The sequence below is a fragment of the Trachinotus anak genome, unplaced genomic scaffold (assembly GCF_046630095.1).
Source record: "Trachinotus anak isolate AG129_WGS33_773 ecotype Australia unplaced genomic scaffold, CSIRO_AGI_Tana_v1 ptg000002l, whole genome shotgun sequence".
Classification (NCBI taxonomy): domain Eukaryota; kingdom Metazoa; phylum Chordata; class Actinopteri; order Carangiformes; family Carangidae; genus Trachinotus; species Trachinotus anak.
In genome coordinates, this window is record NW_027273853.1 from 18,768,332 (window position 1) to 18,786,617 (window position 18,286).

Here is an 18,286-nt window from a genome sequence, read left to right on the forward strand (position 1 = left end):
TTTAGGAAACTAGACAAAACACAAAAGTTATCATGAAAATATGCATAAAGGTTTAAAAAAAGCTTCCACTTATTTGAGTTTGCTTTGTTGTAGTATTTTTAATTTGGGAGTCTAGCCGGAGGGGAGACAGGAGAAGATGAGAAAAGCTTGTGGCCACACCGGACACATTTTTACCTCACTTAAGTAACGACAGTGATGTGTCACAGAAGCACCTCTGGCACCAGGGGATGACTTTTACTGTTTTTTTTTTTCTTTTTTCCATTTTTACCTTTTCATTCCTTCCCAACCTTTTTTTCTTTTTGCCTCCTTTAAAAAAAAAATCTGTTCAGGCTCCGTCTTTCATCTCAAAGACAGCTATGCCTCTGTAGCTCTGCTTCCATGCATGGATTTCATGCATGTACATACAGCGTGTGTGTGTGTGTGTTTCAAATGACCAGCATGTTTGATCACAGTGACATTAGCATTTTAAAACACCTGCTTTTGCTCCTGGATCCTGTCTCGTGCTACGGTCCTGTTGGTGCAACTCAAACAGACGTGAGCAGCTTTGGGGAGGAGGAGGAGGCGTCCGGTTAATAAACTGTGTCAGAATGAATCTCTGTGCAGCGCTCTCCTCCACAGCACACTTCATCAACTGCACACCTGTTCAGAACAGAACGCATCAACCTGTTGGTCTGGCCTCCGCCGTCTCTGTCAAGAAAACTCACTCGCACTTTTTCCTGACTTCCCCTCACTCTCCTCTATGCGGCTCCATGTTGCACAGTCGTCTGCAAATATCCCTTTGTCACCAGAGAAGACAGACAAGAAGTGATTAAAATTGCCCCTGCTGCTTTGTGTTTAATGTCCCTGTCAGCTCACTAAACAGCCTTGGGGCCGCCTCACAGCAATGTGCTGCCTAGAGTTGGCTCAACAGCTCCTTCACATCGCCAAGTCACGCTGCAAACCGCTGAACCGAGGTCACATTTATGCAATTTTATTCAGAAAATTATAACCTGGCAGAGAAAACTTACTGTGAGTAAGCTTTTTTTTTTTTTTTTTTGAAGCAGCAGACAAATTCCACGACAAAGTGTAGAAACATTTGGGCCCTAAAAAGAAGACAACATTCCTACCATAGCAAGACTGAAAACGTCAGAATAGTTTCTGTCTCACATTAACACTGAGAACATGCAACTTTTCTAATGGCATACATGATATTTATAATAATGACAGTCTGGTTAGTCTAGACAGTGAATGGCTGCTGTCTTGTATTTCATGTCAGCTTCACCTGCCAGGTTTCACAGAGAGCCTGTGTTGTGTGAACCAGGCCTTTTCTACATGTTTTCTCAAGAAAAAAAACAGAAAGACAGGATTTCAAGTGTTTACTGATATAAATGGCTCCTTTTATCACCTGTGCACTATTTTGACACTTGGATCGCTTTCTCTGCCTCACTTTCACATTTCATCATTCTGCCTCTAACCTCTCTGACATCAGCTCTATTTTCGCACCCACACGGCAAACTCACGACCAACTTGGTGGCATGGGTATTCAACAGTGTCTGCGCATGTTAGTGGAGATGGATGGCAGCAAGGAAAGAACAATGAATCTTCATCATAGTCCGTCAGTGTTTCTCTCTCGTCCCCCCCCCCCCCCACACACACACACACACACACACACACACACACACACACAGACAGTCCCAAGCTGCTCCTTTGTCTTCAGTCGTTGTGTATCTGCTCACTCAAACCTTTTACCTGTCCTTACTTCTTTTTCCATCCATCCATCCATCCATCCTCTGGCCACCTGGAGTGAAGTGGAAAGGTAATTTATAGCTCATTCCAGGACACAGAGTCCTCCTCTATTTACAGCACGCCCACCTTGTTCTGCAGCCTCCATCCCTATGAAGCAGGTGAGTGGGTCTTAATTTCATCTACCTGCAGGCGTCCTGTCTGATCACAGATGCCATGTTCTGTACCTACATATACCTTTGATACTATATGAAGACTCTTCAGGACACCCACACACTATGACACCGCTCACTACTGCAGCACATCACAACATCACAATCTTTATGTGATGCATTCTAGCATTTTTAGAAACACAGACCCTTTGGTATACAGTATGTTTGATATTATTACATTGTCTGTGTGTATTTATGTCCTGTTTGTATCAGTCCTCAACTTACTGACACAAATTCCTAGAAAACTTTGTTGGTACACAACAAAACAATTATTGCATCTTGAACTTTTATTGCATTATTACAGAGTTTCCTCTGCTGGAGGAGGACAATGATTGGCTGTGACACAGTGGTTGCGCCAGGTCAACTCTTTTAATCTCACTCTGTATGTCTGTTTTATTAACTCTTCTTCTGTTGCTGTGTCAAGCACGTCTAACATCCAATTTTGTGTGCACTTCTGTCTGATTCTCTCTTTTTCTGCCTCTGCCCACAAACAGCCATATAAATTCCAGGAATAGTATAACAGATTGTTGAGTGTGTATATGATACAGTCCTTATTTTATGGCACGAGGTGTTCCACTACAAATTCAGCCAAACCTAGTAACATTTTTTTTTTACAACTTTGCAGCAAAATCATGGGTTTTTCACATGAAAAAAACCCAAATATGCACAATTTCATTTTCACCCAACATCTCACACAAAATAGTCATGGAAAGTGATCCAATCAAAGAACACTTGTGGTTCTTTTGTGCTACAACCTGTGAGATTGCTGTAGCTTTGATGTTTGCACATTGTTAGTCTTTTCAAGCTGTTTGCCAACTTCCGTTTTATCCACTTAACCACTTTTTATGCAAATAACAGATAAACCTCCACATAAACCTCTCTTGTAAACCAGGCATTAATTACAGCAACATAAAATCTTTTGAATCTTCTTGACCCTTAGAGAGACTTGCTGCATACAAAAAGCCCTGAGCACTGGCCACTGTGGGTTTGTATTCCCACTCCTGCAGGCGTATGTGTGAGGGGGAGTGAGGTGAAAAAAATATATATCTTACAATAAATTACAATGTGGCCTCTTCCTACTTCTGCCACCTAAAGTCATGAAAAAGAAAGAGGGCCAGGCAGAAATGCTGAAACAATTCAGTGTGAAAACAGAACCAAAATAACTGCCCAAATTCTGGTAAGTGCAGATGACAGTAGAAAAAAAAAAAAAGATGTTAATGGAGACATGTCAAGCCCCGCAGGCTGTGGCTGCATTTTGGAGAATTTGAATACTTAAGGGAGAACTTTTTAACAACTGCCATATTTTCAGCCATCTGGTGAAGACTTGTGTGTGGTAGTGTGTGCGTGGACTTAACCAGCTGGAGAAATTTGGAGAAGTGTTTCTGTTCTTTGTCAGCTGTACCTCGAATATCAAAAGAAACTGGTTTGTTAAGTTTAATCTTCTCTGGTTGATTGTTCTGATTGCGGCAGAAAAAAAAAAACAACTCATCCACAAGTTACTCATAAAATACAGGCGCCCGACTAATGTGATGATAATAACGTTGAATCTGAACTTGGAAAATATGTTTCTAAGTACCACTCCCTGTTAATTTAGTTCAGCGAACCTTTACTGCACACACAGTAGCAGGAGAAGTGATTTTGTGTTCTTAAATTATGAACAAGCACATACCAGAGGCAAAGAGGCACTCACTCAAACTACGCCATTGATTCACTGGTTGCAATTAACATAGTGTTGCTGCTGTCCGGTCAGACACAAATTGAAAAAGCCAATAAAAATTGGTTTTCTCCCGCCAGCTGCCATCTCACAAGAGTCTGAAAGGGCCAATCTGGATCCATGCATGCCTCCCAGCCAGAGGCATTGACTCGTGTGTCAATATACCTACAAACTTCTACTGGCTCAAGTGAGAAAAAATCAAGACAGCAGGTTGTTTAATGACAGAATAAATCCAGGAGGACGCTTAAAGGAATTGATATCCTGACAATAATAACAGAGCCAAACAAAGCGCTTCAGCAGCTTGCTCTGTCTGCTGCTGTAGCTGGATTAATAGACTACTTGGTCTGCCTGTTAAGGCCATTACCCCAGGATGAGATACATGAAGAATGATAACCTTCCTTCCATTATCTCAGCTGTTTCATAGTCATGGTCAGTGTTTAATCTTCAATCTATTCTTTTTTTTTTCCTTGAAGTGCTGTTATGCCATGCAAGTTGTCACAGCAGCACATAATTTGCAAGATCATATCTGATGTGTGCAGCACGATTGGAAAATCTGGTAAATGAGGCCTGTCTCATTTACTACTCAAAGACTTTTAAAGGTCAAACTCAAACTGTGGTTTCTATGGCAATCACAGCAGTGTGATCTGTAATTGTCAAAGGCAGTGGGTTGTATTGACTAAAATATGATGGCATTATAATCATATCATTATAAGGGGACATGGAAAATTGAATTTTAATGCAAATGCTACTACTTTTCTCAAACCTATAAGATGCATTGAGATGAGGAGGAGGAGGTTGAGGGAAAAGATGAAGGTGAGTGAGGAAGAGTAGGGGAGGCTGTGGAGACACTAATGGAATGATGAGCAGTGTATAAAGAGGAGGAGAAAGGATGGGTGGGCTCCTTTACATTATTATAGACATACAGAAGGAAAGACTTTCCTGTAAACACCTAAGGTTTACAGATACACCTCTTCTCATAAGGACACTAAATATTGTCCAAGAAATTTTTATTTTCTAAATGAGAAATTAAAATGACTAAATTGAAATGTGTGAAAAATGTAATTATATACGGACAGCATTGACAGGAGATGTGTAAACACCTTTTAACTATCCCAATTTAGCATTAATCAGAAAGATGGTGTACACTATATTAATAAATGTTGACACACTATGAAATACTAAAATATAGTTGTAAACAGATGTAAGTTCATGTATTTAGCAACAACTATAACTCCTCTGAAGTGTCCATAGTTGTCAACAGTTATTGAATAATTGAGAATAAAACAGTTCTACTCATAAAATTCAAAACATAGTATACAAATGTTAAATTGACTTTGACCTATTTTATATGAATTGAATATGAAGCATTTATTTTAATAATTACATTTATTATATTTGTGAATGAAAAATGTTTTAATTTGCTAACCATGACAACTTGAATTTGAAATATGAAGCATTTATTTTATTAATTTCATTTTTTACATTCATGAATGAAATATTTTTTAATTTGTTCTCCATGACAACTGAGCAAACTCCATCCCACACAGATGTGGCGGAAAGCTCTGTAGGAGCCTTTTGAGTAAGTGGCCTTTGAGTGGTCTTCAGTGCTTTTGTTATTTTTTGCCATTTCCAAGGTCAAGAATTTAAACTTCAAGCTCAACATATTTTAAGTTTTGAACACTTTTAAAATCAGTTTAAAACCTGCCTGTGAATGATATGTACATATGCATGAAAGGTTAAGGTAAGGATTTGTTTATGTGTGTCATGAAATATTATTAAATATGATTACAACTAGTAGCCAATACTTTATCAACCAAAGTTAAGGATATACCCTGCTTATAAATACTTAACAGGGGAGTTTAAGTAAAGTGCTATCATGAACAGTGGGTGACCATGGGTGCTGAGGCAGGAAATGATCCAGAGGAGATCAATCTGTAGGCTCCAAGTGTCTGGCCTCTGCCTGGACAGCATGAGAAAACAGAGATCAATGAGGAATGTAAGGCCAACGGGCTGGTTCACCACTGAAGACAATATATTATAGACTGGAAACACTCACTCCAGTCCAATAGGAAGCAAGGAAGAGAGAGAAGAGTGAAATGGAAAGGTTTGATAGGAGATGAACGATTGGAAGGACGAGAACACAAAAAGGCAAAATCCTGAAAGAGTCAGACACAAATAGAAACAGTGCAATACAAGGAGATTCACTTCTGATGGCAGAAGTATTGAGCTGGTTCTGCGTGAGAACAATTTGAATAGATTGCTGCAGTGGGAGTGACGGTCCAGATAAATTAAAACACTATTGTACCAGCGAGTTTCTACACCTACACAGGTGTTAATTCAAAATCAGTGATTTTATCAGAAGCATCTATTCCACAGCTCTGTACAACATGGAACATCACTGAGTTACATCCAGCACAAATCTCCACATACTGGTTAATGTTTGGAGGCCACAGATGACAGGGTGCAGACTAGAAGAAAACAAAGAGACACTTAAAAGCCGGCACCTATGGAAAACTCCCCAGAGAAAAGCTGGAGCAAAACACGAAATCTCCTCCAACTCTTCAAAGCTATGGCACTGGCTCTAACTCTGGTACACAGGGAATACTGATGAAAGCAGGAAATGTTCCCACGGGAATGCAAATGAATCTGCTCCTCCTCTTCCCTCAACCCACAGGAACACAACATGCCCACACTAAGAATGCATCCATCCATCCATCCACCTGCACGTGGTGCTACTCAGCCAAGTCGTCCCTTATCTGCCTCTCGTCAAGTAAATGCCTGAGGGGTAGGAGATTTGGCAAGAAAGATGAAGAGAGACAGAGGATGCTTACTTCTATTGTTCAGCAGTTTTCAGTATGGCTCATATCCCTGCATTGTTTCTATTGTTAAGCGGTTCTTTGAGAGTCTTTATGGAGCAAAGAAAAATGGAGGTGTGCTCGGGTTTTGTTTCCCTTTATCGAGTGGCAACAGGAACTGCACCTGCTTGTTTAACACTGGCAGACTCACACTTATACCAATGACTATTGCCGGGCTATTTTCTATGATCCAGCCTCCTAAAAGCACTGAAAACATTAAGAACTTGAAGAACTTTGTCTTGCAGGTGTTGATGTGTTGTTCCCATGCAAGGCCTTTGACCATCAGCTCTTTCTGTTCTCAAGGATCCTGCTCCTCTTATCAAACACTGCAGATCCTGTATGAGTAGGTCTGTGTAGTCAAGACGCAAGTATTGCATATTTGTTCTAGGATCAGTGTTGTGAAATAAGCATTGAGCTATGAGTATGACTAGAGGGAGAAATACATTTCCTCAGCACAGAAGGTTTATAAGCAGGGCTCATACTGCAGTGGCAAGAAAGAATATACATTTACCTTCAAAACATTTCCAAAAACTTATGTAATAACAAAATATTCACAACATTCTTTTTTTCCCCATAACTATTCAGTCTAAATGAAAGATATCTAATCAGCAAACGCAAGCCTCCTTCCAGTCTGTGCCTCTCATTGATGTGATTGTTACATTCATTCATTGTGAAAAATGTCCACCTCATGAGACTTGAGTTGTTACACAGTGCAAAAGCTAAGTCAAATGAATTCAAATGATTGAATTACCCAGCCCTATTGCAAACCCTGGCCAAAAAATTTGATTTGCCAAAACAAAGTTGTTTAACAGACAAACAACTTCACTTCAACAATTGACAATTCACAGTTAGTGGACGGGATTCGACTTCCCCTGCCCACATCAACAGTCTGCCTTGATCAGCAGGCAACCATTACGCCAGTGTGATAATGAGATAAGGGTGGAAGTGAGAAAGAGAACCAGAGCTATAGTCCAGTGTCATGTCTTAAGACCTAATGACCTTCACCCAGCATGGCCCCAGCATGACACTGAGCCGTAAGTGCAAACAGCCGGTCAGTAACAGCTTAGCACAGACCACTGCTGGAGCAGAGCCAGCTGGTAGGAACCAGTGCAAGAGTAGCAAAAGCTTCAATAGACTGCCTGAAAGGATCAAGCATGATCCCAGTGTGTAATTCTTTTCCTCCCTATCTGGGATATGGAGGACAGAAATAAAGCTAAATACTCTTAATGCCTAAAAGGGAGAAGAGATAATTTGGTCGGCGCGTGGATGAAGGTATCGTACTTAGCTGTCCGTTTTGACAATATTTCTGCATGTTACAGTACACTACATGAGCACACCAACCCGCTGGTCTTGAGAAACAGGCCTCCACTCAGTTGGCATCTGGTCATAGGTAGCAGAGTATGAAGGCAGTGCAGACCTCAGTGCTGGACCACTGCCTGGGTGTTTATTGCAGGCCCATAGCTTGGATCTCCACCGTCTGTGAACCAGCACCAGGCTGACAAATGCCTAAGAGGTGATAGTGAGACTGGCTGAGAGCACTGAAGCACCCAGAGGAAAAACAATTCTGGACTGAACCTTCAAACAACCTCATATAACAGAGCTGTCAACACCCCCAAGCATGAAAAATTACAGGGAAGAACTCACTGTTTGTAGAGTTACAGCTAGTTATCAGAGGCTTGTGGCTAAACCAAGCTGTTTGAAGTGAAATGATATACAATCAAGGGAACATTAATTATCAAGGGGATACGCATTACTGAATATGGACCAGTACTTAAAAAGGTTTGACTGTTAAGATGTAAACGCCAGATAAATCTTGCACACAGTTGTACTCCATTGATTGGGTTTAATCTAAGGCTACAGTATGGAATGACTAGATCGAGAAAACTTCAATTTAAAAAGATTTATTTATTACAACTTGGGTCTCATTTTTACAGCTGTGGGCAACATTACCTAAACCACTTTATCTCAGGGTAAAAGTTAAGGTTCGCAAAAACCAAAGATCACTAGTAATATGTCAATACACAGCAAAACCATGTGTGTGCACAACTATGGCAGGTATGTTTACACAGTTAAAGTTGGACCATGGCTTACAGCACCTGATTCAAATCATGATCACCTGACTGCTCGTGTTTCCTGCCCCCTCAGACTTTTCAGCAATGACTCTGTGCTCAAAGATCTCAGCAATTAGCTTTCTGTCTGTCTTACTCTCACTCACTATTGCCATAGGAACACTAAAAATAAGTTGCCATAAACTGGATTTACCCTTTAAGACTTTGCACAGGCGGATGGTGCCAAATGTATGAACATCATTTTGTTTTGGAGGAAATCTTGTACAAATGCAGACCATAGGAATCTGAAGCCAGTCAATAGACTGCAATGGAAAACTCACCTCTCAACAGTAACTCTGGTTAGTTTCCTGTTAAGATCCACACAATTCCACTGTCACAGTTGATTCATCTCAAGTATAACAACTGCAAACTGTGTCCACAAGGCTTTTTCTTGTGCATCCTGTGTGCTTGAACTGCTCCAGAACAGAGTTTCGAAGCTACTGTAATTGCTCTATTATCTTCCATTTAGACTGTCAACCTATAGCAGTGCTTTGAGAGACTTTCTCGACCAGGTTGGACCAGAAGTCCTTGATTAAGGACAAAAATTTCATTAAACTTAGATGGTAACAGAAGAGACAAAACTCTGTAGAAGTGGCTGAAAACAAAAAGCGCAAGCTCAGACATCCTGGAGTAGAGCGCTCAGGCTGATGTACCAAATGCCTCATGGGGGATCTATTTCCACTTGGCTGGCTACGGATCCAATCAGCCAGCAGGGGAGAACTCTGTCAACCAAATGTCAGGGATGAGGCCACTGACTCACCACCTGGAGTCATCACCCTGAATCGCTTACTGACTATCCTTTTTAAATCCATGACAACACTGAGATGCTAAATAAATGTAATGGGTACCTGGAAAAATGAGTCATGTGTCACTGATCTCCACGGTCAAATCTAAATGTCAAATTGAGCAATTACGCTATGACGCTAATCCCTATGTTTGGGTCCATTTACAGATTAAATGAAGCCTAATACCCAGCTAGTAGTCACAGCGCTGTATCATCACAGCCAAGCCTGTGTAGTGCGGCTGAGTGTGTTGAGTCTCGCTGATCTGCCATGTGTTTATTTACTAGTCACTCCATGCTCTCTGCTCCTCATCATTCTCAGGGAAGGCTCCCAGTGCCAGCGCCAGCACCATCCCATCTCCCATAAACTATAAGCAAGGCCGGAGCGATGTGAGGCGGCCATATTTACAGCCCTGAAAGCAATTGGAGGTTAACAATGAGGCATGGCTCCTGCAGTTTATGAGCTGCTGCAAAATTGCCACAATGATTAAAATCTCCGTCAGATGAAAGACAATGGTGCAGCCCTTTCTTTCAACCCTCCTGTGAAATATCTCCTCACACTAACCCTCATCTCCTCACCTCTCCTCTCCTCTCTTCTCCTCTCCTCGACCTCGTTTGCAGGCCTTTACCTTGGCTAACTGCCCTTTTATGGTCCACTGTCTTATTAATGTCTGGGAAAGTGCACTGAGAGTTGCTGGCCTTCCCTTCCCTGCGTATGAGTGTGTGTGTCTGTGTGCGCATTTGTGCTGATATCACTGATCATTCATTGTCTGAATTAGGGAGATGCTAATAACATTTTTTGTCTTGTCACTAGTTTGCTTACTAGCTGGCACCCCTGTTGTGTGCGCATGGCATTAGGGCTTTTGTTTTTCACAAAAATACTTGTTTAAGTCTAAAATCTGACACGGCAGGTTGGCATTGCAGTAATTCATATGAGCTGCATGTTCCAAAAGAAGAAAACATTCTTTCTGCAGGTCACGAAGAGGCTAAAGGTGCAGGGAGTCGCAGTCGGGGGGGAGATAGTGGGGGAAGAAACAAACAGAGGAGAGGAGACACCTTCCAGTCAAACAGCAGCTGGACACATGTTTTACTCAGTGCAGTCTGCATTGTTTGTGCACCGTATTGATCAGCTGACAACCGTCATTACAGCAGGTCCCCTTACATCAGAGACAGTTATTTCACAGAGCAGAGACACAGCTCTGCTTCTGTCTGCTGCTATCTGATGTATAAACCTGACCACGCCAGCTCAAATTATCTCAATCATATTGTTTTCACATTTAATATACAGAAAATATTGTACAATATATGTTGTCCACCATCTACCTAACATCATTAACAAAAATTGTCCTTCATTTATCTTTCACTGAATGTTGATGATTCCCAGTTTCATCAAATCTCCTGCTCTCCTCTGTCTCTTTTTGTCCTCCAGCCTTTTTGTTTGCTCTGAAGACCCCATCACTTCTTCCTTCGTCTCTCTCATCCTCAACCTGAAATGAAGGGGGCAGACCCACAAAGGCAATCAAAGGAAAAGCAACACGCAGATCACATAATCCACATCTGTTCATGCACACAAACATGCATGGTCATATGTAAGCACCAAATGGCATGAGAACAAAAAAGCACCTTGTTTTATAAAACCTTGATGTCGGACTGTCAGAGAAAGTGGTAACCATTTAGAGGCTCCCCCGGAGGTGGCACACAAACACACAAACATACACACACACACACACACACACACACACACACACACACACACACACACACACAAATCTTGTGACAGTGTAAATCTATTGCTGGTTTCATCCTGAAAAGCAGGTGGCCAGAGAGATATTCCATGTCTTTCAAAAAAATAAAAAACACCCTAAGTCAGTTCCTGTAATTGCCAACCCCCCGACACACTCTGTCAACTATTTAAGCTGCAATTTCAGTGATTTGCAGGCAAAGAAAGAAAGGTGCAGAGGCAAACATTTGCTGCTCAGTCACAGCCTTTCACAGAGGCAGGGGGAAATGTAATTACTTTCACCACAGAAGATCCAGCTCCTCATCTTCCAAACCTGCTTTAGTCCTGATTTTCTCATGTTTCCCCCTATCAAATCATGGCCTGTCTTTTGTCTGCCCTCTCCTTAACCCTCCTCCATGTTTCCCTGACTTCCCTCCAGTGTGGTCAGTTTAACACTCCCTGCGTTTCCTCTCTGCTGCCACCGCTTTCGCTACCCATTAGACAACAAATAAGAGAGGCACAGGACACGATGACAAGGCTTTTATCAGAAGCCAGCATCGTCTTCCTCACCTTTACTCACACCAAGGATGCCCCTCTGTGTAAACAGAAACAGAGAGATGAACAAGTGACAACAAGTGAAGTCATTCAGAGACTTAACATTGTAGGTCTAATAAAAGTCCTCGTTAAATTAATTTAAGCAGTAAGCAATCTATCTATCTGTGTGTGTGTGTGTGTGTGTGTGTGTGTGTGTGTATGTGTGTGTGTGTGTTTGGGGAGGGGGGGGCAGCTTTAGTGCAGCACAAAACATTAGAAGCTTAACAGAGGAGGCAAACTCTGTCCCTCTGACCCATATTACAGCACATTAAACCCACTTAAATCCCCCCCCACCCCCCGCCCGTCTCATTCTTTCTCTATTGCTCCCGCTAAGACTCATACACATCCGGTGTTTAACTTATCTTTGGCTATCAGGCCTGAGGCACAGGCTACAGCTTTGACCTTTGGCAATGACATTTTGGAAATGAAGGAGAGCCCTCACTGGAGCAGCCTCACATTATGTGCTCTGGATTTCCTCGAGATGTCAAAGCTGAATGAGCAGCGAAATCTAGAGATCTGTGAAACATAGAATGCTTACACACTCACACACTCACACACTCACACACACACACACACACACACACACACACACACACACACACACACACACACACACACACACACACACACACACACACACACACTCAGGTCAGCCATTGCTGGAACAAAGAGCTGGTAAATGGGTATGTAAATTATAGATGAAGAGAGATGTGGCTATAGAGCCGAACAGAAAGGTCTTAAGGGTGAGCTGTGTCAACATGCACACACACACACACACACACACACACACATTTGAAAGGATAGAACATAGTGCTTGTTACAAATAGAGCAGTGTTATAGACAACCATGGAGCTCAGTCTTGTCCTATAAAGATCATAAATCCAAATAAGCACCTCCTGTAGCGGGCCAATTCCATCTCCTATACTGTAATTGTGATGATTTAGAGTGTGTTTACCACCCAAGCATAAGAACAGTTCATCTAAGTGATCATTATTTGAAGCAAACTGAATCTATCACGCGTTGTTTAGGGAACAAATGACAAAGCAAGGCCATTAAAATTCATAAAGAGCGTGCCATAAACTTTCTGACACATTTTCAGTGACTTCAGCAGAATGCTTACAGTGCAGCCGGGTATTTGAGCTTCAGTGCACGAGACTGACTCATCCTGAGAGCCGCTTTTCATTTGGATGCTACAGAAGAGGAGTCCTAACGCTATCAGAGTTTAGAGGAGGGCCGTTCAGAAACACCCCTGCTGACTTCCCTTCATGACTCTTATCTCTTCGAGCACATTTCCTAAAGCCTTCACTTAAATCGATTTTTGAAGACGACTGCATTTTACAGAATGAGATATATCGTCGTCTTCTCTTTGCTGTTCCCTGTGGCTAGTCGACAGCCGCAGAGCAATATCGTAACAATTTGGGTTTTTAACTTTCGCTGTTTTTGGGTCTTAAACTCGTGCAGCTACAGCTTGTGTGTGACGTTACACTGCCAGTATTAAAGTTACTACTGCACATACAGGTCAGAAATCAGCTGGACTGTGATATGATACAGGACAATACAATCTCTAAGCACTTCAATACTGGGTTTGTCCTCCCGTTGCTCTAAAACAGTCCCCGTCATTTGTGGCATGGATTCCGAAAGATGTTGGAAGCTTTGCTTTGGTCCATGTTGACATGATTGCATCACATCATTTCTGCTAAACGTTCATGCTGCCAATTTCCCATTCTACCACTAATGGATTCAGATCTGGTGACTGGGGAGGACAATGAGGTTCACTGAACCCACTGTCACGCTCATGGAACCAGTTTGGGAGAGTTTTGCTTTGTGACATGGTGCATTATCTTGCTGGAAGTAGCCATTAGAAGATGGTAAATTGTGGTCATAAAAGGATGCACATGGTCAGCAACAACATTCAGATTGCCTGTGGCATTCAAACAATGATTGAATGGTTTTGATGGGCACAAAGTGTGCCAGGAAAACATTTCTGGCACCATTACACCACCCCCACCAGCCTGGACTGTTAACACAAGGCACGTCCATGGATTCATGCTGCTGATGCCAAATTCTGACCTCACCATCTGCGGACCTCAGCAGAAACCCAGATTCATCAGACCAGGCTACGTTGTTCTAGTCTCCAACTGTCCGGGATTGGTGAGCCCGTGCCCACTGCAGCTTCAGATTTCAGTTCTTGGCTGACAAGAGTAAAAACTGACGTGGTCTCCTGCTCTTGTAGCCAGTCCACCTCAAGTTTCAATATGTTGTACATTCTGAGATGTTTTTCTGCTCACCACAGGTGTAGAGAGTAGTTATCTGAGTTACCGTAGCTTTTCTGTCAGCTCCAACCAGTAGGCCATTCTCCTCTGACCTCTCTTATTAACACAGCCATCCAAAGAGCTGCTGCTCAGTGGATGTTTTTTTTTTTTTGCACCATTCTGAGTAAACTCTAGTTCATGTCACAGTCAAAGTCAATGGGATCACATTTTCCCCCAGTCTGATGTTTTATGGGAACAATAACTGAATCTCAAATCTCAAACTGTATCTGCAGGATTTCATGCATTCCACTGCTGCCATATGATTGGCTGACAGGATAATTGCATGAATAAGCAGGTGTGATTAAGTGCTCACTGACCACAATCAGCATGGATATTTAAAATCGGGTCCCGGTTGGGCGCCATTCCCGATTAAAGCAGAACAACATTTTGAATAAACTCGACTGTTACTGATTCTTAACTGTCTAATTCATTTGAATTCACTCCACATACAGCACATTCACAGGGACTTCCTTTATAGCCCTGGGTAATGATCCTATCTAGCAGGCAGGGAGGTAAAAGCTTTTTTATTATCAAAATACCAATAACTAGATCTGATACAGTTCATTAATCTGTATCTGTCTGTGGCCCCTGCTCTTCTGTGGTTTTGGTCTCTTTAAACATCAAAGATTCCACACGGCCAAACATGCAGTGAACATTTAATTGCTGCAGATTGTTTGCCTTCGTGGCCTGATTCTTCAGCACTCCAGGTTTTACAAATAAATGAGTCTCAGGCAAGATACTACTTCAAGGTAGAGTGTCTGTCAACATGAGTGGCAAGTACTGGGGATGGGAACTTGGTCGACTGAGGTTTGGGAAGGAGGGGCTGATAATAAATTGCCCGCCTCAAGGCCAAACGATTAGTAGTGAATCTTTAAAAGAGTATTTTTTTGACTTTACTAACATGGACAGTAAACATCTTGATATAATTTGTGTAAGAGAGATAGAAGAGTACAGCACAGGAGCACCATGTTTCTGACTGCTCCATGTAAAGTGTGCACATACCCAGAGACATGAAGTCTTACTTTCAATGGTTTTTCATCATTTTGATATTAAAATCTGTTGTCTTGTAGAGAACGGGCAACAAGATAAGATAAACATTTTCTGACTGTACCAGGCCCTTAACCCCAATTATCTCTTCCAAGCATGAGTTAGCAAGATATTTCTCTTTGTAATCCATCGCAGCAGATATTAAGCTCAGACTGCAAAGATTTACACACAGAGCTTGGCACAGATTTAAATAAAATAATAACAGCAGATAGTTTTTTTGGAGGAATTTTGATAATAATTCCCATTTGGACTGCTTGTTGGAACAACAGGAGGTTGGCATTTCACCACACAGTCGGAGCTAATTTGCTCTGCAGGTTCTGCAATACTTGGAACTTATCTGTGGGTCCAGATCGGCTGCATTTAACCCCTTTAAAATCCACCCACTGTCAGGGGAGCCGAGAGTTAACGCGTGAGATTTACTGCTGCACGTACCAAGTGTGAATGATCTCTGGCGGGGGTCCAAACTCTGTCTCATGTTCTGCTGTTTGATACCTGTCTCAGTCTAATTTCACATCTCTCTGCGTTAACACACAGAAATAAACCCTGGAGGAGGAGGTTAAATTGCATGATTTAGTCAGAATGTATTTCGAGCTGTGGCCTCTCAGAGCTGGAAACAATGATAAAAATCACAGTAGTGGGCGGGGTCCTGATTGTAAGCTGTGCATAGGTTTCAGTTAGAATGGAAGTTTCTAAATGATGAAATCTGACCCTTCTGCATTCGCTCCTTTCATAAACACCTTTACCTGTATCCACATTTTGTTTTGCTTTTTTTCAGTATGGAGGGAGGGTGTTTTTTTTTTGTTTTGTTTTTGGAGCAGTAATCACACATGTTTGATGATAATTAAGATCTGGAGTGTGATTGTTGCAGTCCTGATGAGCTCCTCCACACACACACGAGCAATCAGTAGTGTTTATGTAACAATACTTAACTATTGGTTTGGGAGTATCTTCTTGAACTTAAACTTTCACTGTTACTCCACAACATTCCTAAAATAAAATGTATAGTTTTACTCAACTACATTTCCCCTAAATCTCTTCTGATGTTGGAACACAGACTGCAAGCTAACGGCCTGTAAAAGGCTATTGAGTATCACAGGACTAGTCTTCAGCTTCAGAAGAGTGGGACTGAATTCTCGTGAGTTTGAAAATCAACTTCTTTTGAAGATGAAGAGCAAATTTTGCATTTTCAAGTAATGACTGGGTTGTTACTGTAGGGAAGGAAGGGAGGAAAGAAGGGAGGAAGGAGCAGTTGGACATATAAAGGAATAGGGAATAGGACATATAAGGACAAACTGGATTTTGTTCTTTAAATTCTTTAAGTTGTTAAGACCTCAGTTTTCTTCAAGTGTAACGATGGCTCTATTTTAAGGTGGTGTACATGCTTAAAAGAATAAGCTTCATATTTCTTTTAAATTCTGGCCTCTTGTTTTTCTTATAAACAGCATTTACTTGTATTATTACATTCAATACTTAAGTACATTTAATATCAGAAAATTACTTTTGATAGTCAAGTACTGTAAATATCATATACTTTAAGACTTTTACTCAAGTAATATTCTAAATACTAAGTCCTTTTCTAGTAAGATATCTGTACTTTTACTTAAGTGTGGCCTTCAGGAACTTCATCCTTTACTCTGTGAGCAATAAGCTTCATTTCTGCTTAGTCAGAGGGATGTGGGTGAGGTAGGGTAAGCCTGTTTACGCAGAAGCATCACATTAATATTCGGTCCAAAGTGGTGAGACACAGAAAGGAAGAAAGAGAGCAAAAGAAAGAAACACTCACTGCCGCCTCGTCCTCCCTGCTGTCACTGGTGTCCTCACTCTTGTGGTGGCCGGCTGAAGAACGAGTGTCCCTCTTACGGCTGGCGTCCGTCCCCTCCGTCTGTCTCTCTCCATCTGGGCCAAGGTGAAAACATGGACACGGTTTAGGAAGCCAGCAAGCACCATTATCATCACTACAGTCACCGTCATCATCATCCTCATTGTCATCATCCTCATCTCCATTTTAATCATCATCATGAATACCATCATTGTCATTCCGATCACTATCATTATCATCACCCATAGCATAATTATAATCATGAATATCTTCATTACCATCATCATCGTGGTCAACAATAATTGTGAGCTATCACTCACTTTTCTTCCTACTGAGCCTCTCAACTGTAATCAAACCCAGATAAAACTTTCCACAGAAAAGGAGATTAAGTGGGGGAAAAAAATGGAACTAGAAAAGTGAAAAGACACATGAGAGAAGAATAAGAGCCAGTCAAGAGGGGAAATGGGGGGGGGAGGGAGAGATTGAGAAATGGAGAGACATAAAGAATAGCTTTTCTTGCTGTGGAGTGGAGCTGTTAGGATGCTGTCATGCCACAGATGGATTATGGGACTTTTGCTGCACAATAATGACAGTTGCCTCGGCCGGAGAGAGAACAACCGGAATTTAAATCCACTCATTACGAGTGTGTGTTTGTGTGTATGTGCATGTGTGTGTTTGTTTTTGTGGGTCCGTCACAGAGCATATGGTCAAAACTCGCCAAATCTCTCTGTGCTGCCTGCAAAGCACGACGCACGTACATATACACACACTGTCAGAGACGATCAAACCGCAGCACAATTCAGTACAGAGCAGTAACAGGATATTCAACACTTTATGAGAGCCAGGTTATTTGGAGTTACAAGGATTGAATGGATACTCATAAAGTTTCCTATAAGGGTTTCTGCCTGTACGAGGAGTTCATATAAAAAAGGGAATCCATACCCTATTCACTCCAATTTCTTTTTATTTGTATTGTACTGCATTCGATCCCATTTGGCTGACATGCTTCATGAAGGCACAACATTGCTGCAGCTCAGATGGGCTGCCATAAAAGGTGGCGCCTGTGCCATTGACTCGCCTATAAAAAGCTGGGGAGTGGGTGACTTTTCAGTGTCCCAAATGCATTACGGTGAAAGTGGTTCATTACTGTCTGCTGAGCAGGGGTGGCTGTAGTGTACGCACATGCGTACAGCCACACACACACGCAAGGCTATGCACTCACCCACACACTCACACATATACACACACATAAGGGGATGGATTGTGATTAAAAGACAGAGAGGGGAGAACGGGTGGCTATAAAGCATAATGAGTACTAATGGTTTTCCAATATGTCCCCTTAACAATGAGTCTGAGTGGGCTGAATTAGATGGGGGGCTTTGGGGTAAGTGGTGCGTGTGTG

At 41.8% G+C, this 18,286-nt stretch overlaps 1 protein-coding gene across 1 annotated transcript in view; it reads right to left on the bottom strand.

Moving 5' to 3' along the window:
- b4galnt4a (beta-1,4-N-acetyl-galactosaminyl transferase 4a) overlaps nucleotides 1-18,286 on the bottom strand; it is a 126,537-nt gene that overhangs the window by 66,344 nt on the left and 41,907 nt on the right. Inside the window, exon 2 of the mRNA XM_071503543.1 lies at nucleotides 16,849-16,961. Within this exon, the coding sequence (XP_071359644.1) occupies nucleotides 16,849-16,961 (113 nt within the window). The remainder of the gene's footprint in view (nucleotides 1-16,848; nucleotides 16,962-18,286) is intronic.